The sequence below is a fragment of the Anser cygnoides genome, chromosome Z (assembly GCF_040182565.1).
Source record: "Anser cygnoides isolate HZ-2024a breed goose chromosome Z, Taihu_goose_T2T_genome, whole genome shotgun sequence".
Taxonomy (NCBI): Eukaryota; Metazoa; Chordata; class Aves; order Anseriformes; family Anatidae; genus Anser; species Anser cygnoides.
Genome location: NC_089912.1, coordinates 29,328,056 through 29,342,360, shown reverse-complemented (window position 1 = coordinate 29,342,360; position 14,305 = coordinate 29,328,056). Strand labels below are relative to the sequence as shown.

General features: G+C 36.3%; 1 protein-coding gene across 5 annotated transcripts in view; it reads right to left on the bottom strand.

Annotated features, from left to right (window-relative positions):
• Window positions 1-14,305, bottom strand: part of APC (APC regulator of WNT signaling pathway) — a 90,635-nt gene that overhangs the window by 37,820 nt on the left and 38,510 nt on the right. For all 5 annotated transcript variants that reach the window (XM_048052166.2, XM_048052167.2, XM_066988983.1 and 2 more), the window contains 2 exons: window positions 5,084-5,168; window positions 3,925-4,126 (listed from right to left, as the gene is read on the bottom strand). In XM_048052166.2, coding sequence (XP_047908123.1) covers window positions 3,925-4,126; window positions 5,084-5,168 — 287 coding nt within the window. The remainder of the gene's footprint in view (window positions 1-3,924; window positions 4,127-5,083; window positions 5,169-14,305) is intronic.

The following is a 14,305-nucleotide window of genomic DNA, read 5'->3' as shown; positions in this document are numbered from 1 at the left end:
AAACAACATAATGCATATCCTGGGGGTGTCCCCCTTAATTTGATAGTGTCATTTTTGCTTCTGTGCAATGCTCTATTTGGGCTTACTACTTTGGTATTACTGCTCCAGTAGAATTCAGATTTTACCAATGTCTTTAAGGTCTGTCAGTCCAAAGCCTGAAGGGAGTTCGTACAATCATGGTAGGTTGCTCTTCAATTTCCTTGAAAATAAGCAGCAAGTCATTGTAGATGTGTATGATAAGCTGCTCCCCACACTTACATTACTATCAGATAATAAATACACCAACCAGAATAAAGCTGCTTTTGCAGCCTTTTGGAACTTCCTAGGTTAGAAGAGTGTTTAAGGTGGAAGAACTGTTACTGATCATGGAAAAAAAATTGACGGAAAATCCCAGCACGGTTATTCCATCTTTGTACACCCCAAAATTGCTTATATCAGCACTTCCACAGTAACAGAGAATATTCTGTCCTCTGTCATACACCATCAACTTCAGTGAGAATGCAGCAAAGGCAAATGTAAGCTTTTGGAACATGACAGTGTTTTTAATGAGTTAACAGAAAGTTTCCAATGTGAACAGCTTTTCTAATGAGGAAGTATTTAGAAAAACTTTTGTGATGCGTTTTTTTCTGAAGTTCTGAGCAACAAATGAAACAATGAATGCACGATTGCAGAAAAGCAGTTCCCTCTTTAGGAAATCTTTTCTGGATAATCATGTCACTATTGAAAGGCTAAAACAGCAAAGGGTAACAAAATATTATGCTATTCTACTTGCATTACGTAACTATAAATAATAGTTTTACTTCCACTGGCAGGCAATAAAACAACAAAATCTTGAAAACCAAACACTAACTTGAAGATATTGTGAAGACATATGTAAGTCATACAGTCAGCCACGAGGAGGTAAGAGATACAGGGAGACAGAAGCCATGAGACAAGAGAAAATGCTTAATATCAACATTAGAAGTAAAAAAAGACTGGAATAAACCAGAAAGAACAAACAAGGAATATATGTATTTTCATACAAAATTCAACACAGGACTACCTGCTCTAGTGATAAGTCACAGAGCTTACAAGAGTGAGAATATTTAAATTGTAAAAGGCAAATCAAATAAGAAAGTAACCTGAAGTTTATAAAACGTAACCTGCAGTATACTCTGGAAAGTTTTGTTGAGACAGTTTCTTACCAAATACACCTGAAAACAGTGAGAGCGAAAGCAGGAGATATTTATTAAGTAGTGTATTCTGAACTGGTAAACTAAAAATAAATATATTACCTACTTTTTTCTTTTTGACTTTAAAACTAGAAGAGAACTCAGCAAATGAGAAACACAGAAACAATTTAATCTTACCAACTGGTTAATTTTCTCCCTCTCAGATGATCATTTTTGGCCAAGCTAAATAAAATTTTCAATACAAAAATTTTAGCAATTTTTTATTGTTTCTTACTTGTTTATATTTATAAACATCTAGTGATTTTCTTTTTAATTAATAAACATCCCATGATTTTGCCAAGTTCACACTCAGTTAATACTTAAGTTGGTCCTTGCCCAAACGCAGTATGTATTTTTCCAGTGTATTAAAATACTGAGTGGAAATGTTGTGTTGCAGGTTTCCAAAAAATCTTAGGTTTCTTTTTAAATTGTCTTAGTATTTTAAGGTTTGTCAAGTTCCATGAGTTCTTCAAAGGCCTGTTTAAATGCAAAAGAAGTTCTACTAGCAAATAATCTATGCAGAAACATATGTTTAGAAACACAGAAACTTAGTAAGTATACCAAACAAATTCTGACACAAAGCATAGAAAAACTAGTTAATTTCATTTCAGAATTTGTAGTGATTCACGACGTATAGTCTTGTGTCCTTTACCCCAAGTTCTGATTCTTCTGGCTACCTAGGGCCCATGCCAATGCCCTAAGCATTCCTACATGTCCCTTGGAACAGCCAAAAGAATAGGACAGTTTTGGTTATCCACCATTTCATTAATAATGAAGCCAGATGTTATCTGGTCATGCCACAGATCATCTTCTCAGCAGCACTAATCTTCACCCCCTTAGCTATGAGGGTAACACTGTCTGAAGTCATATGAAATTAAAATAACCCTCTCCATTTTTTCCAGCATTATTTTAAAAATAGACCAGTTCACTGCCTCAGCTCTCTTTATTGATGAGCAAAACATCCAAATTATCACCTCAGAATTCACAACAGTGGGAAAGGATCACAGATCATAAACCAGATGCACTAACCAAACTGAAGAAATCCAGTTACTCTAAATTAACCATTCTCGTTCTGAGTGACATGAAGTTCACTTGAATTATAATGGAAAGCCTCAGCTACACTTAATGATTTCAGTACCGCATGGTAAAAACCAACATTGGTAAGAATAAAAGCAGGTACAGTATTTTGTTAGGATGGACATCAAAGACTACTGCTAGGTTCTTATTCTGGGTAAGAGTAAGGTGCCCTGTCCCTGTCAAATACTACACGTGGAGGGCTCTTTTATCAATACTCTATGCATGAGAATGGAAGATCATTTCAACAGAAAAATGGAAGCGGGAACAGCCCCAAGTTCAAATGGCAGACATTCGATCCTTTAAGAGTGGGAAGAGATTCCGAAATATTCCTATCCAGCTCTTCAAGAATCTATAATTTTGAGAGGAAAGGAGGTTCGGGTTGGAAATCAGGAGAAATTTATTCTCAGAAAGAGCAGTCAGGCACTGGAACAGGTTGCCCAGGGAGGTGGTGGAGTCACCATCTCTGGGGGTATTCAAGGAAAGGTTGGATATTAAAAGGGACATGGTTTAGTGGGTGATATTGTTGGTGGGGGGATGGTTGAACCAGATGATCTTGGAGGTTTTTTTCAACCTTACTGATTCCATGATCAGTGATCCTGAGTAACTGGAAAAAAATGAAAAAAGACAGGGGCCGCTACAGAGGCTCAGTATGGATCCATGGGAAGTTACTTTCATTTTACTAATAGGACCAACAGAGAGGGCCTTCAAAATAGTACCTTATAGGGAAAGTATACTTCTTTCAGCTCTTGATTGCAAAAGTTTTACTCAACACCAGGAAAGGCCGCTAAGAGTTGTTAGGATGCTGCCCCACAAACCACTTATTACCCACCAAACTTTTATATTATGGTTCCAAATGGTGTTCTTTGGCTTGTTAAAATTACTAGGCATAAATATAGTGTTGCTGTTTATTTTGTTTTGCAGCGCCACAGCCTGACATCCTATCCATTAAGTCTCTTTCAATGACCAAATCTTTAGAAAACCCTGTCTTATAATCACATACTACAACTCTGCATTATGCTCAGGACCTTCTTCAAATTAAGTGGGTAATACGGCCTTCCAAGAAAAGAGACTCCATGGTTTTGCTAACATGCAAAACATCACACAGGAATTACATCCTGAAGATTAAGTATTTTCGTTTAGCTGATAATTTTTAAGTTATAAGAATCAGTAGGCAAATATCTACTAATAGTAAATAACTGATCAACCAGCTCAGTAGCTGGTAGCTATAACCATTTACAAAAAAAATAGAAAGATTGCACCATCACCTTGTTACAGCTTCAACACTTATCAGTAATGTTTAAGAGATACAGAGGTGTTTGGGATGCCCTGCTCTCTCTCTCAAAATATTTAAAGTGCTGACAATCTGCTGATCAAAACACAATAACCTCCAACAAACAGTAACAATGAAATGCAAATATGAAGAAGCAGTAGAAAGTGTACTAGGTGTTTTAAGATATTTTTTGTTTTGTGTATTTAAATATAATGCAGAGTCCTGGCATCCTTACCTGTTAAGGTAAATATACCTTAACAGCAAAAATCATACTCATGACAGCTAAATATTAAGCGTGCCAGTAAACTTTCAAAGTAAAATCAGAAGTCGTCAATGTACACTGGATAAATAAATGAAGAAATTTACCTCTCTTTTTCCAGCTCTTCTAAATAACCAGTGCTTTCCCTGCTTCCATTCATAAATCCTCTTCTTGGAAATGATCCCATGGGAACAGGACTGCACTCTCCTGAACGGCTTGACACAGACCCTTCCCGGCTCCCATATGAACGCGCGGACACCTTTGGCCTTAACTTTACTCCAGGGAAGCTGGTACTTTCCAAGTTCAATTCTGGAAAATAAAGAGCAAACGGTTTCAGAGCTGAAGTTCATCAGCACATTAAGGAGATTATTCAATCTTGATTTCGTATCTCATGAACAAATGTGTGTTTTTTGATGGAAACAGTTTAAACATTTTGCATTGGCATTCACAAAATAACATAATGTGAACCAACCCCGATCTTGATAGAGAATACTTAGAGAATACTTGTCCACTGAGCAGATGGCAAAACTACTGCAGTCCTGCTCATCAGAACAGTGTCCCCACACTAGTTTGCCTGCCTCCTTCCCAGAAGACTTAAGAAATGGGCCAAGTTTTGCATAAATGCCGTTGGAATTGCTCATGGCACACTTACAGCCTCTTCCTTGGCTATCTTGTACATGCTTCACTGTCATGTAGATGATGACATGTCACCACCAGGCCCTTAAATGTAGACACCCTCTACAATATTTCTGGTTCAGTAGTAAAGATAATGGATATATATTGAAAGTTACTGATTTGTACTTGCTCTGCAAGAATTATATGGGATGGTGCACATTCCACCACATGGTCTAGGGAAGGAGTTATCAGTTTTCAGCATGGCAGATACAATTCCAGTAATGTGACACAGAGAGGGTAGGGCATGCAAGCAGATTTGGAAAAATCATGGAACTAATCCATCATTAATTTTAAAAATTACATCTACTTTTTCTGAAATACTGTATGAAGTGGAAGTTGCATCAAATGCAATTCATATGAAGTCCTACAGTAACAGTAGCAAAAGCACAAAAGCAACTTAGAAACATGCTCCCTTTTGAAAATGTGTCTTTAAAATGCTTAGCCAAAACAAAAACAACTGTGCACTGAGAGTATGCCTAACTGCTAAAGTCAGCAGCGGAAAGAAGGTGCATTTGGGTTTGAAAATTTTACCCCAAAGAAAAAGCAATTAAGAAGCAAATGACCCTATTTAAAACATAATTGTAGATTTACCTTTAAGTCGTTCTAGTAAGTCAATTTGTCCAGAAGATGCCATTGCCTCATCTTCAATACTTCCTTGTAGCTGTTTCAGCACCTCCTGTAAGAAATTAAGCTTCATTAAGAAATCCTTACAATAATAAACCACAAGGTGAATACACATCAACTGTCCTTAAGTTCACACTTATGTAACACCTACTGAGACACTCATGTAAACTTTACTTCATGTGACCAGTGATCAAGTGTCACAACTTTTATTTCTGTCAAATAAATTCTATAGCATGTCCCCAAACACTGTCACAATGTAAAGTATATCCTGAATAACAGACTCTCTGGTAATGCAAGCTATTATCTTATTTAGAAGTCCTTCTCAAAGTGAATATACATTTTATCTCTGATTTAGAGATGCAGAAGTGGAAGCACAAAGAAATTAGTCAAATTTCTTCATCTGTGTACCTAAAATTAGTCTTGTAAAAATAAAATTTGGGTACATGACTAAAAGTTACTACAGTATTTTGAATATCACATTAAACCTTAAAGGTATCAGCAGAAGTTAACAACACTGTAAACCAGCAAGGAGAGTCATAATTATTCTTACTAATACTGCTACTACCACCACCAACTCTGTCACCATCACACCTATGAGAAAAAGACACGATTCCTTCACGGCATCATCTTATCAGGCTTACTCTTTAGGATTCCTTCATGCAGCTGATGCTTCAACGCCAGTAACATACCTGCACGCTACGGAAACTAAATGAACTATACAGCAGAAGGAACATAATTCTAATGCACAAAAAGCTTCATAATAAATGATTACTGTACTAAAGAAAGGGTCCTGTAAGCCCCCAAGTCCCTAATGCTCAGTGGCCTAAATTCAGGAAGAAAATTAAATGCAAGTTACTGAATGCCTTTTCGATATCATAATGATGGATACATCAATAGTAAAAATTAATTGAAAAGACTGGACATAAATCAAAAAGCCCTTACTAGAATTTAAAATATGATTTTTCATACTATGGCATAGAAAATATGTTAAGAAGCACCAAAGGTCAGGAAACAAAAACTCTGAATAATGAATGGTACTCCATACTTTTCACACACACAGTCTACATCTAGAATTGTACTCCTTCTGTTCAAACGCAAAAACTATTCAATTTTAGATGACTTTAAAAATCTCTGTATCCCTGTTTTGCTCTTTTCTGAATTCAGTATGCCTTATCATCTACATTAATGATCCCTGCAGCTTCTACAGAAGGTTCCTTTTAAGGAACCTGTTTAAAAGAAATTAAAGGCATCTACAAGAAGACAAGGTATTATTGACTTTAAAGAGATATGCTACTGAGGTTTTCTGTACTCAAACTGTTCTTCCTCATACAAAAAATAAAGTGAAAGGATTTTGAGTATTTTACTCATTTTACTGTGTGTGGTCCTAGGAATATAATCTCCAAGCACTGCACCGAGAACAAATGCAGCAAACTCACTCTGCAATCATCCACTATTTAACTACATGCCAGTACTGTAAGCAGAGTAATTCTGCTTGATTCTAGATGTATGAACTACATCTACTCTGTTTTTTGAAAATAATTCTGGTAGTGAGTTGAGGCCAAATTTCCCAGTTTACATATTGCCTGACTTGCAAAGTCAAGGCGTGTGCCCACACCAGTGCACTTGTTTGGATCGCTGTGAAGCCCGACTCCCAGCTGCCCCCACTGGCTGCACTTTGATTCACAAAGTAGAATGATCTCAAGAGTGTAAACTGATTTTCTTTCACACCCAAACTAAGCCAGCAGTTACTCTCAATACTGCTAACAGACATTCAACCCATGGGACCAGGCTGTAACTAGTCCAAAACCAAAATCCCATGACATGTATATACGTATCAGGGGGACATAAATATACTATGCACACTGGGTCCTCAATGTAATTCACCTACAGATCTGCGCTTACCGTGCTCCCTGTTAATGCAGGCATAGCCTTCAGGATAATGTCTGGTGTGATGAAATCACTGCTCTTGGAAAGAAATCTCCACTGTGCTTGTGCTTTTAAGTGTGTTCAAGGGCATCCTCATTAGCCATGTGGCACAGCCATTTCTATACATAACATCTGCCCTGTCAGCAAAGTCAGACAAACGAATAATCTGGTGTTTTTCAATGACGGACTCCTACATTATCTGACACAAAGGCAGGTAACATTTGCAGACAGCAGTCTTAGCTTAAAAGCCTAAAAGGGCAATGTGGGTATGTGCAGTGGTCTTGGGAGTTTTTCAGGCTTCTGAAAGACCTGTCAACTCAGATAAATTTAGAAAAAACTGATGAACCTTCCTCCTCTGTGAACAGCACCTTGGTGCAGGAAAACAAGTAAACAAAAAAAACCACAAACCTCCAACCCTTCCTCCTGCTCTCTTAGAAGCCTCTTTCTCACCTCTCTGCATACTGGTATTACAGTCCTGCAATTTCAGAGATGGCTCAGGATACTTTCCTACACAATGAGTCTTCTTGCTTCAACGGTCAGCGTGAACAGCTAAGTGGAAATATTATCACCTTTTCCTATGCCACCAAACTACATGCCTGCATGGTGTCTGGGTAGCCAAGGACTGCTCTCTCTCCTTGAACATCCAGTATTGACAACAGATAAAAATCAAAGTGAATCACCCTTCCCAATTTTCTCTGCTGCAATTCATTAGTTTAGGTTGCACCTCTAAATTTTACTTTTTTTTTTTACCCCATTTTTCTTCCCTTAACAGCACATGCATTTTTTCTATTTAGCAGGTAAAGCGTTTCACCATCTGTTTTCTTTACCACTTTTGCTAAGTAACAGTGCCATTACAAGACTATTGTGTCTATTTCAAGCTTGGTCACAGCACACTTCACAATCTAAACTGACAAGACAGAAATGTTATAGAGGGAGATGCAGACCCCCAGTACCAGTGAAAAATGAAGGAGTGTGCTAAAATGACACATTGGGGAATTTGAGCTTTTATTTGAATAAAGAAAGGGAGAAGTTGTCCACAATAACTGATTTGGAGGAAACATGGCAATTAACTGTGATAACGCACATTTTTTTTTTTATACTTACTATAACTCCAGGATTCAGCACATTCCTTTCACCTGCAGTTCTCCTATTTTTTTTCTAAGATTAATACAGCATTTTGAAATAGTGCTTTTCTATGAACAATAATCTTTCATGTCTTCTGATATCATGCCTGTTAAATAGTACAAAATTGTCTATTTAAACTTGGACAACTTTAACTAAATTAATATTTCTATTTAATTATGCAAGCTTGAATACATACACTAGTATGAGTTTATACCATTATTTTAAGCAAATTCTTTACTTGATCGTGACTTCCTAACAAAATAGTTACACAAATCTAAGTATATCTATAAAATCTATAAAAAAAGCTGCAGTTTTTTTTTCCTCTTCTTTTAATTAATTGAAAATTAAATCATTATAATGGTCTCTTAAATATAACCTAATGGTCTCTTAAATATAACCTAGTCAGACAGGAGAAGTACATGAATGCTTTTGGAAATAAATGGCAATGTCCCTATGACTCACCATCATTTAAAAACATTTCTGCCTTCACAGTCTCTGGACTGTGAAGGAAACAATGTCTTTATGTGTGTTCTGTCAGTATAGTCCCAAACTTACAACTAATTCATGGCTAATTAAATAAAAAAGATCAGACCCATCAGCAAGTAACTGGAAAACAACTGAGGAGTACCTTGACAGTAAATGCACCCAACTAAGTAGTGAACTTGTAAATAAAATTGCTTAAGTGTTGTAAATTTACTCAAACTGCTAATAATAAAGGAACCACAGAGACGCAATGCTAATAATGCCAAATTTCAAATCCCAGTGAGTTAAGATTTAAAAGTATATTTAATTTTGGAGGATTGGAAGTGTATTAAATATCTGTATCCGAAAATATTTAAAAAGATGGTAGCTGTGCAAACACATTCTGGTTTACGTATATACTTCTTTGGCAGAAGACAGAACATTTACAAGAGTCTGGTCATATCAGGTAGGCTTAGTCTTCTGTAAACAATACTTGCTTTTTCCCCTCACTTTTAAATAGAGTAAGCTTTACTATTTTTATGCACTTTTCTAAAGGTTTTATATATTCAGAGAGTGCCCAAATGTATGGGAATAACAAAAATTAAATACATGAAAACACTGGCAGCAGTATTCCAGAGACACAGATCAGTTTCAGTTTGATAGTTAGCAAACAAGTTGTTTTAAAATTTATTGGCTCTTTTAAAGGTAAGCATGAGCCTGCACTGAAAAAGATTTCTACCAAAAGCTATTCTGTCAATGACTTTTTATTAAGAAACTCTTTTCAGCCAGTAACTATACGTGGTCCTGAATGAAGACGTTCCTGTCATCTATACACTAGATTTCACTGTGTGTATTTTTCAGTGTTTGTAGACGAAACCTGAGTCATCTTTCAGTTCATATTTCAGGTTATGTTTACCCTGATTAGCACTATATTTCTAACACTTGAGTACAAAACCAGGCCTAATTGCACAAATACAGGCAGTGTTTATAATTTCAGACAGTAATTGAACATCTGTCTTAGTACTGTACAGGATGGGAATAGTACATCGTGAATGACTCAAAAATATTTTGCATTGTTTTTAAGTGAGAATATTTCTGTCAGCAACTGTGCTTATGTTTTTAAATGCAATATGCTGAAAACTTACAATACAGCTCAACTCTAATTTTAAAGTGATTTTTACATTTCAACCCAGTGTTGCACATTGTTTCAATTATTGGTTTAAAAGGGCAGAAAGAGAGACAACATACTAAAAGCACATCCATCACTCAAATTCAACAAAAGCATTAGGTGCCAAAACAGCTGGGGAAAAATCAGAATGCTGTTTGCTATTTGTTTATAGAGAGCAGAACCTGAAGTTCAACGTCTAGCATGACCCTTCATAGCTGTATCAACTCAACAGTGCCTTAATACTCTCATACATGGTAGCTGTGACACTCATGGGGTCAAGTGAGCATTATGGAACGGCCCTTCACTCCTGTACATTCTGGCAAATTACAATGCTACTTAATCAAGCTTGGTGGGAGCCCTTTAACTGGCTGAAGTGTCAGGCAATTGCTCTGGTTCCTCAACCCTATAACCAAGCCCAAGTGATCACAGCGATGGTGACAGTACTGCTGACTGAGGTCAAACACAGGAACAGCTCAACTTTTAACCCTGTAGAAAGAATAAAGCGTTTGTTATGTGAAATGATGTTGTTCATTTTAATTTCAAACAACGTCACTTTTTAAAGGAAAATTACTTGCATGATGCCACCATGCTCATGAGCTGTCACTTGCTGTAACCGCACACTGAAACACATTAAGATTTTAGTGCAAGTCCACTGTCAGATCAACTAAAGCACCTTATTTTATGCTCAGAAAGAACACTGTCTAAAATAACATCAGTAACTATAAATATCACCAGCTCATTTTCACCCAAATTATAGAAAAACCTTTTATTCAATCTTCCAACCAATTTGGATTCTGGAAGAATCTTTTCAATTGCAAACACTGTGCTAAAAATATTAGTTATTGTGAAATCAGAACAGCAAACTGAAAGACACAAATCAATGTCAATACAATGCCACTGTTCCTTCTTTACTGACAGAATTCACTATTTCACATCTCTGCATTTCATAAAAAAACTATGTAACTCCCACAACGAGAATATGGTGCAATTTTTAGTTCACTTGAACTTAAGTTATTTGCAAATGTCTAAATGCATTACACGTGGAGTCACTCAAGAAAAATATTTTCCAGATTTATCATTTGATTCAATTTGTAAAAATCTGTTCAGCTTAAGGGATTTTCTTCCACTGACATTTCCAAATGTTCAATCCACATGAATTAAAATCTTCCAGTTTACTGTTAACATTCTTTTTAAGAGGATGTCTCTACACATTTCACTATCCCTTGCATATCTACTGTACAGTCAGTATAGTATTTTTCCTCCATGTTATAATTCTGATGTGACAGGCTTTTATGTGCTTTACAACTGACATTAACTCTTCCCTCCTAAGAAAAGCATGGGTGTGTGGTGCATAGGGTACAACAGAAACATCCAGAATGTGGAAAATACATCTTAGAATAAGGCAAGATTAAGGAAGATGAAAGCTCACAGAAGGGGAAAAAAAAGAAGCATGCTTCCTATGCTAATTATGAACAATCTCCCTTAAACATTTGAAAAATTCAGCCGCTTACAAGTTTGGAAGGGAAATACTGAAATAAAATGGAAACCAATCATATGTTGTAAAGAACATAATGAATAAATTAATACAGCATGTGGTACAGAAGCTCAGAATTTAGCACCTACTCCACAAATATTTGTTCAGGGTAGGAATGTTACTGCTGAATCCATGGCTTCGCTCCCTTCTTGTTCATCAAACAAAGCACTACCAGTTACAGTAGTGTCTCTATCAGATGAAATTAAAATCTTCAGAAATTTATCCTCAGACTAGATCAGTGAATTATTATAATGTACAGTAACACTGATCATACAGGCAGTTAAACAATGCAAATATGAAGGCTTGAGGGGAACAAGTGGAAAGCTAGTATCATCACTCAGAACAAAAACAAGGTGTCATCATTACGTTCTGCCTGTTTTTACAACGCCTGCTGTGCAGAATGGGATTAAGTATAAAGCTAAAGAAGGTTTTCACTAAGAGCAATGGTATATGCACACCCTCTGACCAAATACCCACTGGGCCAAACATTTGAAGAGGACTTGACTTTTAAGGTGTCAGATCCCATGCTACTATTATATTTTCCAATCTCCCCCTTATTAAATAGATATGAAGTTAAATACACACACAACTACAAAGACAGCTAACTTGCAGTTGAGTTTTAAAATGCTGTATTATTCTAGAATACAAAATATAATCCAGTTATACTGAAAGCAAACAGTCATTATTATTGAATCAAAATATTTTGGTTGGCTGTACTGAATATAATTGAGTTTTGAGCTCTGTCTAGGATGACATGGTGCCACGTGAGATCTGCAACTCTGAACTTGCATTGAATTCTCTCCTACTTTCTGCTCAATGTTCTGGACATGGTATTTCTGACTGTGACTGAAGTCAAACAATTTCCATGATGTAGGCTACCCAGTCATATAGAGACCATAGCTTATGAAAGAGACACTATCAGGCTAAGAAATCCAGCTGACAGAAGAGGATGCAGTTCTCGTGTTTTTAACATGGTAAGCCAATTTTTTTCTGTCAAAATATAACTTTCAAGAGAAATTCCTGACTCTACACATCATTATATGCATGAAAATCTGCACTTCGAAACTTCAACTGCAGATGTAAATTAGAAAATAACACATTATACAATGGTGTATTTTCATCCTTATTGTAAGCACTGAGTATGCTAACTTCAGAAGATTTTTTTTGTACATATGTAAAATTGTATCACCCACCCATGGTAGAGGGGTTAGACTTAGATGGCCTTGAAGGTGCCTTCCAACCCAAACTATGTTATGATTCTACAATCATAGTGTATACAGACCAGCTACAAAATCTATCATCATCTATCTTAAAGCTCATGTTTCCTTAATGGTTAAGTGTGCAAACCCAAATGAGATGCCTTTTTTTTTTTTGGTGGTGTTTTCTTTTTCTGTTTAAAGAGAGAAAAAAGTAAAAAACCTCTGTTGTGTCAATGACCATGCTTTCATAGTTTGTTTCAAAGCTCGTTTGTGTTACAAGTGAAGAACAGACCTGGGAGTCATAATTTGTACCATCCCCACCACTGGAAATGGATACAAAGATGAATTTCACAGAAATGTCTTTATACTTCTGATTCATTAATTCCCTCACAAAAATTCCTTTTCAAAGGATAGCTTACTACTCAAACTCCTCTTGTTCACTACTGCACCGTAAGCTGTTCTTCAAAACACTTTTAGCTCCTTCTACATTTCCCTTCATTGTCTGCCGTAATTTATGTTTCTGCTTAAAGCCTGCCTAAAGCTCGGCCACAACAAAATTCAGTGAACTATCGAAGAAATCAAAACAAAGCTTCTACTGTGTGCTAGATGGAACATATATCAAAACAGGCTTTTAAAAATGGAAGTTAGGAGAAGAAAAACAACCTCAGTTAAGTCAGAGGACACAGAACCATACAAATAACTCCTAAGAGCCTAACTTTTTGTAAAAAGTACAAAAAAACCTTTTAACTTTGGCCACATTTACCGAAATGTTGAAGAATCAGTCAGACACAATGAAGCTGATTTATTAAAGTTGGCTGGAAAATGCATGGAAACAATGCCAGGACAAAGACAGATTCAATGTAGGCACCACTTCTTGAAGTACACTACTTGCATGGCAATGAGCAAATGTCGAGCATGCTAGAAGGTTCTCATTAGCTGGTGACACACAAGCTAATTAAGGAAGGAAAATTTATGTTTAACTGCTCTAAGTGGCAAGCAAAAGTTTCTTTCACTCCCATCTGTATCAATGTAAACAGGATCCTTCTCTAAAAAGTTGTAAGACAAACATATACAGTCAGAACCAGGATGATGGGAAGAAAAATAAAACACTGGAAGCAAAGGATACAGTAAGAAATGGCAACATTTCAACAGTCTCACAGAAACAGTCATTGACCTCACAGTATGATCACAATCTTTTGCAACTGCTTCATAAACTATAACAAAGCAACTGGATTGTATTGGCAACTCTACTCAAATACTCCCATCCTTCTAAAATAATCTAATAACTCAAGTTTCCTAAAAACAACCACAAAGAAGCAGATGACCCACAAACAAACAAAAACCCCATCACTTTCTATCATGTTATCTCAGAGCCACCTTATACAGAATTTTCAAAGTTAACTTTTCAAACATTTTTGTCCCAATTAGTATGTTAGAGTACAAATTTTCACCAAAACAAGGAAAAAACAAAAAACATTCCTGAAATTATTTGCAAAAGTACTTTTCCATGAACTAACGTACTGAGGATTGTGCTACTCTTAGGACCAGAGCTATGCAGTGGATCTGCTTAGACCTTCTCATTAAGGCTTTCTATTGAATTCCCAAAGACAACTGAAAAGGTTTTAAACAGAACAAAAAGCTAAGCTATAAACCAGGATAATTAGTGAACCTTTTAATAAAAAATAACAACAATCTGAATGACTTGAAAAAACACTTCTGCTGTAATTACTGAGACTCCATACAACTCTTCCCTCCCTACTGCACCCCTTGCAGGG